At 43.2% G+C, this 15,156-nt stretch overlaps 1 protein-coding gene across 7 annotated transcripts in view; it reads right to left on the bottom strand.

The window, feature by feature from the left end:
* SYNJ1 (synaptojanin 1) overlaps positions 1-14,413 on the bottom strand; it is an 87,634-nt gene extending 73,221 nt beyond the window's left edge. For 2 of the 7 annotated variants that reach the window (XM_064273189.1, XM_064273191.1), the window contains exon 1: positions 13,400-14,240. In XM_064273189.1, the coding sequence (XP_064129259.1) occupies positions 13,400-13,616 (217 nt within the window). In that variant the 5' untranslated portion in view covers positions 13,617-14,240. Of the gene's footprint in view, positions 1-13,399; positions 14,247-14,328 lie in introns of those variants that run through there. The other 5 variants (XM_064273190.1, XM_064273188.1, XM_064273187.1 and 2 more) reach the window with 5 other exon arrangements.
* Between the last annotated feature and the right edge of the window lie 743 nt (positions 14,414-15,156).

A 15,156-nucleotide genomic window follows, 5' to 3' on the forward strand; every position in this document is an offset into this window, starting at 1 on the left:
TGGGAGCAGACTGTCCTTCCCCAGCTAGTACAGTCGACCAAGCTAACAAAGGTCGGTAAGAATGTGAAAACAAAATTGCAAACTCAAATGACCTTCCTGGAACCGTAATTTGCCTGTGGTTGCACGCACCATGTTCTGTGGTCAGTTTATTTGCAAGCAGGTAGCACTTGGGCAGAGGTGCAGAGAATCCTGGAGATCATGTAGCCTAACTACTCCTTTTCAGGAGAAAAAGACTAAAGGTTAAGTGATTCACCCAAGATCATGTAACTAGCTGGCAGTATAGCCTCTTTCCATTTCATCATACATAAGGAGAAATATCGTGGAAAAAAAAGTTTTCTGTATAAAATTAAGTAATTAGTGTTCCAGCTAAAAGACATACTATCCAAATTAAGGTTCTATATGAACTATACACTGCACTAACATTCTATATAAACCATACGCTGCAATCTTGGCAACATTCCAGAATAACAATAACCCCTCATTCCTGCACGCAACAAGCATTTATTGAGCGCCTACCACATACCAGGGCCCTGGCAAGGTCCTAGGGATAATCAGTATCCTGATGGAGTTTACCATCTTCTAAGAAGACAAGCAGGAAATGTAAAATCACAAATGACAGTAAGTGCCATGATGAACCTCCAACCCACTGTAACAGGAGCACCTGATGCAGACTTGTTTGCTGAGGAAGGAGGGTGCTTAGAATACACCTGACTGCGGAAGTGGCTTTTAAGCTGAAACCTGAAGGATACACAGGAGTCAGTTAGATGAAGAGTCATGGTAACGATGTTCCAGGCAACATACACGTACCCTACCATCCAGCAATCCCAATAGTAAGAAGGGAAATGTGTACACAGGTATGCCAAAAGACAGGTACAAGGATGTCTACTAGTGTCATTTGAAATACCAGAAATTGGAAATAAAGTAAATGAAAACAGGACAGGTAAATGGTGGAATATTCTTACAATGGAATACCGTTCCCATCAAGTCAATTCCGACCCTACAGGACAGAGTAGAGCTGCCCCATAGAGTTTCCAAGGAGCACCTGGTAGATTCAAACTGCTGACCTTTTGGTCACTTAACCACTACGCCACCAGGGTTTCCAGCAGAATACTACGTAAAAATGAAAGTGAATAAACTACCGCTACTACACAGATCAATCTCCCACATATGATGCTGAGTGAAAAAGCTGGACACAAAAGAATACATACTGAATGATATCATTTATATTAAGTTCAAAGCCCTGGTGGCACAATGGTTAAGAGCTACAGCTGCTAACCAAAACGTTAGCAGCTGGAATCCACTAGCCACTCCTCGGAAACTGGATGGGGCAGCTCTGCTCTCTCCCGTAGAGCTGCTGTGAGTTGGAATCGACTCGATAGCAATGGGTTTGTTTTGTTTTGTTTTGGTGCAAAAGGTCAGGATGGTGATTACCTTTACAGATTACGGTGGAGATACGTGGAGGTATCACCAGGGGTCTTCTGGAGTGCTAGGAATGATGTTCTGTTCTCCCCCTGACGGTGGTTACGTGGCTGTGTTCACTCTGCAGTGATTCATCAAGCTGTATAATGTACACTATGTGTGCGCTATGATTTAACAAGTTTATTCTGAAAAATAAATATTCTGAGCAGAACAATCAGCATACATGAGGACCCTGACAGAACCTGGCATGTTCAGATCTGAAAGCGGCCAGCATGGCTGGAACACAGGAAACCAAGGGACACGGTGATGGCACGAGAGAAGAGAGAAACGGGCTCGATTTTACTATAGGTCAATTTAAAGAGTTTGGATTTTATCTGAAGTTCAGAGGCCAACCACTGACAGGTACTAAGCAGGCGAATAAAACTGTGTTTTTAAAAGATCAGGGAGATGGGGAAGAGAACAAAAGCAGAAAGATCAGTTAACAAGAGGCTATTATAACGACCCACAAAAAAAATAACAGTAGCTTGACTAGGATACCAAACCAAAACCAAACCCATCACCGCTGAGTTGATTCCAACTCATAGTGACCCAAAAGAGCAGAAAAGAACTGCCCCACAGGGTTTCCAAGGCTATAATCTTTTATGGGAGCAAACTACCACATCTTCTTTCCCCTGCAGAGCAGCTGGTAGATTCAAACCACTGACCTTTCGGTTACCAGCTGAGTGCTTAACCACCATGCCACCAGGGCTCCTTTTCATTAGGATAGAACCAGCCAAAATGGTTTGAATTGCATAGATTCCTGATGAAATTAGGAGGCTGAGTTAACTTGACTTGGTAATGGCACAAAAGAGGGAAGTAACAAAGAAGGAGGTGTCAAGCATGGTTCTTAAATTCTGGTTTAAATCACTGCGCAGAAGGAAAGCAATATGCTAAAAGAGAAAGACTAAAGGAAGAGCAGGTTTGTGGGTGTTCACTGGTCAATGTGACCATCAATCCAGTGTCTATTCCAGCCCTCCTTTACTGTGTAGCCACCATTCAGTTTGGGGTACTGAACTAGACATTCATAGATACCAGTTTCTAACTAAATCTTCTGTCAACCCAAATAGCATGCGGTACCTCACAGCCGCAGGAACTGGCTCAGCAATGGATACAATATTCAATTTGATCCAGTGCAAGAAGAGGGTTTTTATTTTGTGGGTTTGGTCTGGGTAGAAAGGCCTGGCAATTTACTTCCAAAAACCAGCTAATGAAAACCTGTGGATCACTACGGCCTGATCGGCAACTGATCATGGGTTCTGTTGTGTGTGGGGTGGCCATGAGTCAGAAGCCAACTCAACAGCAGCTGACAACAAGCCATTGAAAAATCTGTATCTCAATTGTGTCATCCACTATAGCTGTTTATTCTACCAGTTCTGTATCAATTCTACACTGCTTTGCAACACGTACAAACTGACCCCATTGTCCAAGGGATGATGAAAATGTTAAACAAGATAGCTCAAAGATCTGTCCCTGACGTCGACCAAGGACAGACAACTAATGAGCAAAAATGTACAACTTACTGTATTACAAGATTCATCCTGCCTACATGTCACACATGGTCCACAAGGATATTAAAAGACTTTGTTTATCTACATTTCAGTAAGGTATTCAGCAGGCTACAGCAATCCTACAGTCTACTTGTGGACAGAATGAAACATACTCAATAAAAATCTATCGCTAAGTGCTACTTTGGATAAAAAAAAAAAGTGCTACTTTGGATAAGTAAACACATTTTATATTTTATAAGTTATTTATGGAACCATAGTCTCAGGACCATAGTCTTGTAGGACAACTAGGTCAATTGGTATAACTTAGTTCATAAAAGATAATATTCCATACCCTAGTTTGGTGACTAGTGTCTGGGGTCTTAAAAGCTCATGTGTGGCCATCTAAGATATAACTATCGGTCTCTTCCCACCTGGAGCAAAGGAGAGTGAAGGAAACCAAAGACTCAAGGAAGAAATTAGTCCACAGGACTAATGGCCCATGCGAACTACAGCCTCTTCTAGCCTGAGACCCGAAAAGCTAGGGGGTGCCCGGCTACCAGTATCAACCATTCTGATCAAGGACACAATAGAAAGTCCCGATGGAATGAGAGAAAAATGTAGAACAAAACTCAAATTCATAAAAAACAAAAACAAAAAACAAGACTCACTGGACTGATAGTGCCAGAGGCACCCCCAAGACTACTGCCCTGAGATACCCTTTTAACCTGGAACTGAAGCCACCCCCGGAGGTCACCTTTCAACCAAATAACACATTGGCCTATAAAATAACCAATAACACCCATGAGTGAAAGTGCTCCTCTAAACAATAAACTATACGAGATCAAATGGTCAACATTTACACAAATGCAAAAATGAGAAGACAAGTAGGGGCAAGGACACTGGATGGATGGAAACAGGGCAGGAGGGATAGAAATGGTGAGAGCGCTGACACATTGCAGGGACTGTAACCAACGTCACAGAGCAATTTGTGTGTGACTTATTCAATGGGAATCTAATTTGCTGTGTAAACTTTCACCTAAAACACGATATTCAAAATAAATAAAGAAGCCTATAGAAAATATCAGAACACTATATTTTAATAAGTATAGGCAGGCAGTTGCCGATGAGTTGATTCTGACTCATGGCAACTCCATATGTTTCAGATTAGAACTGTGCTCCATAGGCTTTTCACTGGCTGTGACCTTTTGGAAGCAGATCACCAGGCCGTTCTTCCAAGGCAGCTCTGAGTGGATTCCAACTGCTGGTCTTTCAGTTAGCCAAGCAAAATGGTTAATGCTTGATCTAATAATTTATTAAGAACCATTTTGTTTCTTCATTTTTCTTTTCACTGACTTAGCTGCCTCAAAATCATTCAGGAGTTTCAAGGGAATATAAATTCTTTCAACCTGAACTCAAAGAGTAATTAGTGTTCAGCTGATGAAGACTTAATGTATCTCTCCAAATGCCAAATTCACTCACAGTAATTTAACTGGTTCAGTATTTATGAAATGCATCCAAGGTGTATGCGTGTGCTTATCTTATGTAACATTACACGGCAATACCATCACCTGCTTACTCTTGCAAAATCTATTTTTAGCTGGAAGAAAACACAAATTCTTATCACAACCATGAAAAAATTAAAATAAATTTAAATTGTCACCAGTAAATTCATGATTTGTAATTTTTTTAAGCCTTATTATTGCCTTTTGGAACTCTACTGGCAAGGCTAACCAACTACACTAGCCTGTTCTACTCTTCATACCCATTGCTGCTGAGTTAATTTCGACTCATAGTGACCCGAGAGGACAGAATAGAACTGCCCCACAAGGTTTCCAAGGAGCGGCTGGTGGATTTGAACTGCCGACCTTTTGGTTAGCAGCCAAGCCGTAGCTCACCGGAGATCTTAACCACTGCGCCACCAGGGCTCCCAACCCTCTATACTTCTTTACTTCTTTCAAATTTACAATTTAACATAACTGAGTAGCAAAATTTCACTGATTCCGGCTTTATCACCTCAGAATTTTTTAAAACACTGGCCTTCGATGCAAAAAAAAAAAAAAAAAAGCAATACTATTAAAATGGTACCCAGTATAAATGGCTCACATTTCTTCAGCTTTTGAACATCTGAAAAGTCTTTTCATCTTTGTTTTTAAAAGACATTTTTACTAGGGATAGAATTTAAGTTGGCAGTTTTGTCTGTCTTCTTTTCTTTCAGTACTTTAAAAATGTTGCTCTACTGTACAAAATGGTTTGGGCTAGTTCTAAAGAAAATTCCATCATCACTTTTATCTTCATTCCTCTGTACCTTCCTTTTTTCCCCCCTCAGGGTGCTTTTAAAATTTTCTCTGTATCACTAATTTTAAGCAACTGATTATGTGTTTGGGTATAGTTTTCTTCATTTCTTCTGCTTGGGGTTCACTGGGGTTAATCAAATTTGGACATTTTTCTGGCATTTTTTTTCCCAAATATTTTTTCTGTCCCAACCCCCTCCTGGGATTCCAGTTACATGTATATATTGGGCCACTTGAAATTGTCCAACAGCCCTCTGATGCTGCGTTTGTTTATTTTAGTTTTTATTTCTCTCTGTATTTCATTTTGCACATTTCTGCTACTAGGCCTTCAAGTTCATCAATCATTTCTTTTGCAGTGTTTATTAACCTGCTGCTAATCTCTCAGTGTAATTTTAATTTTAGACACTGTGTTTTTCATTTCTAGAAGTCTGATTAATTCTTTCACATTTTTTTGTGTTTCTCCTTAACATGCTCATTCTTTTCCCTACTTCTTGAACATGTGGGGTATACCTATAATAGCTGTTTTATGGCCTTATCTATTCATTTCAGCATGTTTTTATGGATTGACTTTTCTCCTCATTATGGGTTGTATTTTCCTGCTTCTTTGCATGCACAGTAATTTTTAATTAGACGCCTGACATTGTGAATTTTACAGGGTTGGGTTTCTTTCTTTTTTTGTATTCCTATAAACATTCTTAAATTTTGTTCTGGGATGCAATCATTTTGAAATTAAATTCTTTGAGAACAGTTTGATCCCTTTGGGCCTTGCTTTTCAGCTTTGCTGGGCACAACCGGAGCTGCATTCTGTCTGGGGCTACTCTGCCCCACCACCGAAGCAACAGCCTTTGAGTACTCAGCCCAATTCCTCACGCTTTACAAGACTTCTCCACTCGGGGTACTGAGAACACAAGCTATTCCCAGCCCTGGGGGAGCTCCAGGAATGTTTCTTCCTGCCCATTTTTGGAGGTCCTTCCCTGACTTGGAAACCCTGGTGGTGTAGTGGTTAAGAGCTATGGCTGCTAAGCAAAAAGTCGACAGTTCAAATCCACCAGGCGCTCCTTGGAAACCCTATGGGGCAGTTCTACTCTGTCCTATAGGGTCACTATGAGTCGGAATCAACTCAAACACAATGAGTTCGCTTTTTCCCTGCCTTGGTTTTCCTGTATGTGGTTTCCTCACATACTTGCACTCATCAGTACTCAGCTGAAGTCTCAGATGGAATCCTCTACACAGCTCTGGAGCTCTCCGTATCACTCGGGTATTCAGCTCTGAGAATTCTAATGCCTTGATTCCTCCAAAGTCCCTAATTGGTCTTCTCAACTCAGGCAAACTGCCAGGCTTTGTCTGGGTTCATCCTCCTGCTGCTCCTGCCTGGAAACTCTCCGGGCGGCCGACAAACTGGAGCAACCCTAGGGCTCACCTCATTTGTTGCCCTTCTTTCAGGGACTACTGTCTCTTGCTGCCTACTATCTAATGTCAAAAAATCGTTTCCTATATTTTGCTCATTTTGTTGTAGTTGTTGTTTAAGATGGAAGGGTAAAGCCAGTTCCTGTTACTCCACCAAGGCCAGGAGCCAAAGTGGTAGGCTACCTGTATTTTATAGGACAAGAGAGAATACATTATAGATCTGAAATCATGTAATAAAAAGTTGCACAACAGAGTTTTACACTTTAGTGAAAGAAATTCCACCTTTGCTTTTATTTCCTCATAACAAAGCTAAGTGGTAAAGAAATGAAAGTGATTAAGAACTACTGATGTGTCTTCACATTTAGTGGGCTAATCCTGCTACTCAGCCCAGGAAGGGAGAGGTCTGTTGTTTGTCTTGTTTTGTTTTAAAGAGCTGATATTTAAGTTGCTGTTTAATTTCGTTTCTATTAAATGTAAACATTCTAAAAATCTATAAGGAGCAAATGAATCTCTGTAATCCTAAAACAAAGTGACATGTAACGAGTTTCAACTTTATCCTTTCTGTGCTGAAAAAGTCAACTATAAAAAGTCATTTTTTCCCTTCAACTTGGAAATTTTTTTCTTAACAAGAGAAAGGATACTGCAACCTATCTAAAGGGCAATCGTGTTGACTGGCAGCATGTGGCATTAGGAAAAAAAAAAAACCTACCCACGCTGCTTGTCATCACCACCCACTCCACTCTGTCACCCCAAATCCCAGATCCTGAAATTCAACTTGGCCCAGCAAGGAAGCTTTGTGTTTGTAATGGCCTAACTATAAATCAAACCATGTTTTCCCTCTACTACAATACTATAGTAATAGTTTAGAGGCAAAACACAGTAAGTTTAAAACTTCCTTTGTTAGCAAATGCTACCAATTTTACTCTTAACTCTAAGGTCTTCTACTGGCACTGTCTTCCTTTCCCTCTTCATCTCCTACCCCACAAAGTAATAACACTCCTGACGCCATACTGTCAAAGACAAAATACCACACCTTTATCAATCCTGTAACCTAGTTCAGGTTAGTCCTTTCCCCTGAGGCTATTCATCTAATAACCATTTATTCTGCAACTATGAGTAAAACACTGTACTAAATGCTAGGGATACAGAGGTTACTAAGACGTGAGCCTTTTCTTCAAGGAGCCCAGCATCCAGACACAGAAGCCTGTTTGCAATTTCCATACAATAAAAAAGAGCCTTACTAAGTGCTATGGGAGCATTAGCACTTAGTTCGGTCCAAGAGTTTCAAGAGAGCTAGTTATTAGCTCCACAGTAGACAATAATAGCATTAAAATTCTGGGAACCTGGCTATTCTGAATAAAATCTGCAGACCAAAAAAGTTATCTCAAGATCTAACACAGAAAGACGTTTATAAAGTATGCTGAGAAAAGATGACCCCAATCTAATTATATCAGAATCTCTGGGGGACTAGAGCCAAGGCACCAGTATTTTTAAAAGTTTCTGGGTAATTATAATCTACAAAAAAAAAAAAAAAAAAGCCAAACCCGTTGCCATTCAGTCAATTCCGACTCATAGTGACCCTATATATAGGACAGAGTAGAACTGCCCTATAGGGTTTCCAAAGCTTTAAATCTTTACAGAAGCAGACTTCTACATCTTTCTCCTCAAGAGCAGCTCGTGGGTTCGAACCGCTGACCTTCTGGTTAGCAGGTGAGCACTTAGTCACTGAGCCACCAGAGCTCCTTTATAATATGCAGCCAGGGTGAAAACCACTGGCTTATTGATTAAGTTGTAGTATCATGACTGATTTAAGGCTAGAACCCTACCAACATAAAGACAGAGTCTGGAGATGGATTCAGAGACACTTGATCCCTAAAGGTATCCATCGTCTGAGATCATTTTCATTACATTTTCACTTGCAGCCTATCTTTTGGAATCTGCTAATAATATGAAAAACCAGATCTCACGTTTGGTATCTCACAGGCACCAATGACGTAAACCAAGAAAATTAAGTCATTGCCAATCCTCAAGGCTATGTACTGACTAAGATGTCTAATTTTTTAACCTTGCTCTTTAAAGACAGGGCAGCTAGAGCCTGTTGAAATCATAACCTTTAAAAGACTAGACAAAGTAAGCATCCAAAGAAAATGATGTTACCACAGTAAAAGCCTTGGTTTTTTAACGTCTAGACATTCTATTTTACTTTCCAATTCTATCCAATTTAGCTAAAATGTCTAAATGGAACCCAGGTGGCACAGTGGTTAAGAGCTGCTAACCAAAAGGTCAGCAGTTCGAATCTGCTCCTTGGGCACCCTGCAGGGCAGTTCTACTCTGTCGTATAGGGTCGCTATGTGTTAGAATCCACTTGACGGCTATGGGGTCTTAAGTGATGGCACACACAGGTGTGATCTGCTAAGCAATCATCAGAACTGTCCCGTGAGGATACCTCTCGCTGCAGCACCCAGTGCCCAGCATGAATGCACTGCACAGCGTATCAGTCTATGAAGACTGAGTCCCCTTGAGTCTGTTCACCACCTCACCCAACCCAGTGCCATTAACCGCCTAGTTTCAATAAAAATACCTGCGTACAAACATCTAGAGAACAAAACCAGCACATAAAAAGTGCTCATCTTGCGATACAGACTGAGTTCTACAGGAAGGCTGGGACGAAGCCAAGCTGGGCTATGTGGGGAAGAGTCTCTTGGTGGAAGGAGACTTGAGCTGGGACTGCCATGCCTGGATTGGACAGCTGTGGAGAAAGAGGGCTTAACAAGGACCAGCACCACAGAAGTTTAAAAAAGCAGGGTACTTCAGGAAAGAACTGAGGAACGCGCCCGAAGCCTCCTTAAAGGAAATCAACACCAAGCAAGCAGGGTGGGACTGTTATGGATTGAAATGTGTCCCCCCAAAACGTCTGACAACTTGGCTAGGCCATGATTCTCCATATTGTGTGGTTGTCCTCCCTTTGTAATCTCATGTGATTATCCTGTGTGTCATAAATCCTGACCCCTCTGATGTTAATGAGGCAGGATGAGAGGCAGTTATGTTAATGAAGCAGGACTAACTCTTCAGGATGAGGCTGTACCTTGAGTCAATCTCTTTTGAGATACAAAAGAGAGAGGCAGGCAGAGAGCAGAGGGACCTCCTACCACCAAGAAAGAAGTGCAGGGAGCAGAGCGTGTCCTTTGGACCCGGAGTCCCTGCACCGAGAAGACTGATGACAAGAACCTTCCCCCAGAACTGACAGAGAGAGAAAGCCTTCCCCTGGACCTGGTGCCCTGAATTCAGGCTTCTAGCCTCCCAGACTGTGAGAGAATAAATTTCTGTTTGTTAAAGCCATCCACTTGTGGTATTTCTGTCATAGCAGCATTAGATAATTAAGATAGGGGCCAAATTATGGAAGGCCTTGACTGACAGTTCAGGGAGTCTGAACTTCATCTTACTGAAAAACAGGGCTGCACTTTGGTTTAAGAGTCTTCTGGTAGATTAATACATAGGACGCACTGATATTCAGGGGGTGGGACTGTTTGAGAGAACTCGATATTTTCCTATTGGAGTTCCCTGAAAACAACAGGCATTTTTTAAAAGTGCAGGTTTTAAAAACAAACATGATACAGCACAATACACACCCTGGCATCACTCCAAAAATGAATGCCGAATTAATTTTATAAGACATATGATTTATAAGAGTTTGTTAGGTCTTAAATATTAATATTTCAATTATTACTGTAAAGTTTGTAGTAGGAAAGCTGATAAAACACCCAAGGGATCCTACATCACTTATGCTAGCTTTACAAAGAGGCAATATTCAAACTTCTTTTCTCCTGAAGGAATTACATACATACTAAAAACAAAACACAAACCCACTGCCATCAAGTCGATTCCAGCTCATAGCTACCCTCTAGGATAACACAGAACTGCCCCATGGGGTTTCCAAGGCTGGCAGCGCATTGGTTAAGAGCTTGGCTGCTAACCAAAAGGTCAGCAGTTCAAATCCACCAGCCACTCCTTAGAAGCCCTATGGGGCAGTTCTACTCTGTCCTATAGGGTCGCTATGAGTTGGAATTGACTTGATGGCAACGGGTTTGTAGTTTTGGTTCTGGAATCTTTACAGAAGCAGACTGCCACATCTTTCTCCCTCAGACCAACTGGTGGGTTCAAACCGCCAACTTTTCACTTAGTAGCTGAGTGCTTAAACGCTGCACCACCAGGGCTCTTTTGTCTAAGTCTAATAAAAATGTATTAATAAATAGTTAAGACAGTATTTTTACATTATTTTTTCTTAAGATGAATATTCATACCAAAACAGATATTGGGAGGCCTTTTTTTTTTTTTTTAACCATTATTTGGCATAAAAGATGGCTGCTAAAGATTGAAAGTATTTTTAGGTTTCCTGACCTTGGAGTAATGGAGAGCAATAATGATAAAAACTGTAAGTAACACATACATGCTTTGTAGCTGAAAATTTGACTTCCCATTACCAGTGACCACAGTTAAAGAAACATTTACAACTTGGACAAGATTAATCAATCAGGCAATGTCAACAAAAACACAAGCAGTTTCACAAGTACTCAGCCAAGCCTTCCCTCGCCCCATATTTTTTTTTTTTAATTGTACTTTAGATGAAGATTTACAGAACTAGCTGCTCATTAAACAATTAGTGCACATATTGTTTTATGACATTGGTTAACAACCCCACGAAGTGTCAGCCCTCTCCATTCTCGACCTTGGGTTCCCTATTACTAGCTTTCCTGTCCCCTCCTGCCTTCTAGTCCTTGCCCCTGGGCTAGTGTGCCCTTTAGTCTCCTTTTGTTTTATGGGCCTGTCTAATCTTTGGTTAAAGGGTGAACTTCAGGAGTGACTTCATTACTGAGCTAAACAGGTGTCAGGGGCCATACCCTTGGAGTTTATCCAGTCTCTGTCAGGCCAGTAAGTCTGGTCTTTTTTTGTGAGTTAGAATTTTCTACATTTTTCTCCAGCTCTGTCCAGAACTCTCTATCGTGATCCCTGTCAGAGCAGTCAGTGGTGGTAGCAGGACACCATTTAGTTGTACTGAGTTTGGTGGAGGCTGTGTTAGTTGTGGTCCATTAGTCCTTTTGACTAATCTTTCCCTTATGTCTGTAGTTTTCTTCATTCTCCCTTGCTTCCAAAGGAGTGAGATCAGTGGAGTATCTTAGATGGCCACTTTTAAGGACCCAGATGCTACTCACCAAAGTAGAATGTAGAACATTTTCTTTATAGAATATGTTATGCCAATTGAGCTAGATGTTCCCTAAGACCATGGTCACCCCCACCACCACATTTTTAATTAAGAATAGTATAAGAATTATATTTTCAATAAGAAAAACATCCTATGCAAATTAATACTGTAGCAAGTTGGCTCCACGCTGACTGAATATAAGGAGCCTGGTAACGCAGTGGTTAAAGTGCTCATCAGCTAAGCAAAAGGTGACGGTTCAAACCCACCAGCCGCTCCAATGGAGAAAGATGTGGCAGTCAGCTTCCGTAAAGACGGACAGCCTTGGAAGCCCTATGGGGCAGTTCTGCTCTGTCCTATAGGGTTGCTATGAGTCGGAATCAACTGGATGGAAGTGGATTTGGTTTGGTTTTTGATTAAGTATAAGCAGTATTATTTACACTTCTTTCTTGAATACATACAGCTCCTTCCTCTCACTCAAACCATCTTACTATTTGTATCAAAAATTACACATTTCTGATACACCGTTTTTTGCTTAAGATTTTTCGTTACATCAGTTCCCTTCTTCCCAGTCAGGATAAAATTTTACTATTTTACAGTACTAAGATCAGGTTAACACTTTAACTAACATTAATACTCTGTATTCAAAGGGCTATAATCTTAAGTTCTTTATCGAATTTAGTGAAAGTTTAATGGTTTTTAAACATTTAAGGGCTTTTTTTTAAGTATGCTTTTTCAAACACTATTTTTAATTTACAAAAATATGACCTAGTACTTAAATGGATGCTAAAATTATAAAACTATTTTAAAGAACAAGTGTTATCACCAGAAAGCCTCTAAAAGACACAGTCATAGTTGAAATAACCCCAAACCGAAGTCACCTGTCTAAATCTTACATAAGAAGAAAATGTAATAGTCAAATTAATCTTAATTTTTTAACTTCATATGTCTGCTCACAACATAATCCAAACCACAGTAATCTCCTATTTTTCTTGTAGCACGGTAAACTTTTTCTTTAAAATAAGCTATAAAAATAATTTGAAAAATAAAATTAAATCAATGACATATCCCACATGAAATTCTAGAAGTTGCTTACATTCATCTTAATGAAAATATAAGGGCTTCATTCTATGAGATGCCAACAACACCTGACAAATAAGTACTCTTATAGTCAATTACTATAACTAACCTATAATAAATTCTGTTCATCACAGTAGAAACGTCAAGCAAGCTACTTTATGAGCTTACGGGATATGTTATAAACTCTAACAGTATTTCCAAGGGAAAAAAAATTTACTTTTAGAAACATCAGAAGAACCCAAGAAAGCAAAAAACCGTAACCAAAACCAGCAAACCCCTCCACAAAAAACCCAAAACCAAACAAACCTGAAGATGAAATTTACAAGTAAATAAGGTTTGAATAAAAGGAAATAAAAGCATAATTTGCTAGATGAGACACAGTAAGTGGGTTGTCAACGTCTTCTCTTTGAAAGAAAAGGCTGAATTTGAATTATTTCCAAGCAAAACAAGGACCAGTTAGGCTATAGAGAATGACTTACAGAGCACGGCCACAGCCCCAGACTCGAACATGAGACATTCTTCCTTATGCCTAGTTTCCACTATGAGGCTGAAAGGTGGGGGATCCAATTTGTGATAGATCCGAAACCCTTTGCTAAACGCCATTCTCCTTTCTTCAGAGGCAGTCCTGTGAAAAAGCCAAGCAAAGCCAAGCAAATGAAGCCGGTGTTTCCTTCCGCAGCGAAGCCTGCAAGACATCCAGTCCCTCCCTGCCAGGTTTGCATGGGGGGTGGGGTGAAAAAAAGGGGGGGCGCGGGGGAGCGCAGGGGAAGAAGGGCTTATCCCAAAAAACAGAAGTCGCCACTTGATCTTGCCAAAAACCAAGAGGAAAAGCTACCAATTCTCATGGCAAGGCAAGACAAGGTTTTGTCACTCTAAGTCTACCAGCGGTTTGTTCGGAGGAGTTTCCCGTTTCTTTTACGTTCACCGAAAAGGAAAATTTTGAGCGCCTTTCGTTCGGAGTTGTTTATCAGCTTCCTGTTTCAGGGTCTGTCACCACGTTGACATGGAACCCAGTGGGGAGCCTGAAGCCGCTCCTGGGGGGAAGGACGGCCCGGCGGTTCAGAGCTCCTTGGGGCCGGAGGAGGGGAGGATTAGCCGCCCCACAGGCTCCCCGAGGCGCCGGCCAAGGGCAGGGCCAGCGGCACAGACCCCCGCCGGCTCCGGGCATGAATGGCCACCGGAAGGGGTCACGGCTGGGGACATGGGCTCCTCGGGGCCCCGGGCCGCCAGCCGCGGAGAGCAGCTCCCTCCCGGGGCACAGGGCGCCGAGCAGCCCACCCTCCATGATGCGCCAGAAGCGGTGACCGGCGCCCAGCCCGCCGCGCTCGGTCCCCGCGGCCGGCTGACAGCTGCTGTCAGCACAGCCCCGGGCCGGCGCCCCGCACGCCCCCGACCGGCCGCCCCTCACCGCTCCGCGAAGGCAGCGGCGGCAGACCCCCTCGGGCAGCCCCGACCGGTCCGCCCGCGGCCGCTCCCCGCCCCCCGCCGGCAGGCTCGCCTCTTCCTGCGGCTCCTCCTCCTCCCGCAGCCCCGCCGGTACCGTCACTTCCGCCCCAGCAGGCCCCTCCCCCCCGCTCTCCCGCATTGCGCCGCGACGGGGACGGAAGGCCCGCCCCTCGCGGGGAGGAGGCGCGGCTTAGGGAGGGAGGCCCTGCCCACGCGAGGCCGATCTGCGGACCTGGGCCCCGCAAGCTGCAGGCGCGCCACCTGCTGCGACTTGGGCCTCCTGCGGCGTGTCCCTCCCACCCCCGGGCGGCAACTGGTGGTCCCACTGCTGCGGGGACGGGGAGAGGGCGCTTCCGGCCTCCTCGGCCCCCTCACGTGGGATCTTTAGAGCTTGCCAACGCTCGCCGTGGGCGCCTGGGGGAGATGCTTTGGGGCTGGGTATTGCTATGTGCCCAAGATGGGTGGCAGGACTACCCCCTGCCGCCCCCGCCGGGCCTGACGAGCGAAGGGAGGGCCCGGGACGGCCAACTCCCCGGGCCAACCAGGTGGCGCCTGGAGAGCTGTCCATGGTGTCTCACAGCCAACAGCGCCGGGTTCTTGTTGTAAGCCTCTGGGTAGGCAGCAGGAAGGAAACTGGAGCCTGCTTTGGACCAATCCCGATTGCTGCCTTTGCTTCCTTCTTGTGTGCGCTGAAGGCCTCCAGGAATGCTACAGAAGAGGCTGATCAGCTGTACATAGGTCGGGCGGGAAGGCACAAACCAGGATCTCAGCACTCAGTCAAAACCTCGCT

The sequence above is a fragment of the Loxodonta africana genome, chromosome 20 (genome assembly GCF_030014295.1).
Source record: "Loxodonta africana isolate mLoxAfr1 chromosome 20, mLoxAfr1.hap2, whole genome shotgun sequence".
Lineage (NCBI taxonomy): Eukaryota > Metazoa > Chordata > Mammalia > Proboscidea > Elephantidae > Loxodonta > Loxodonta africana.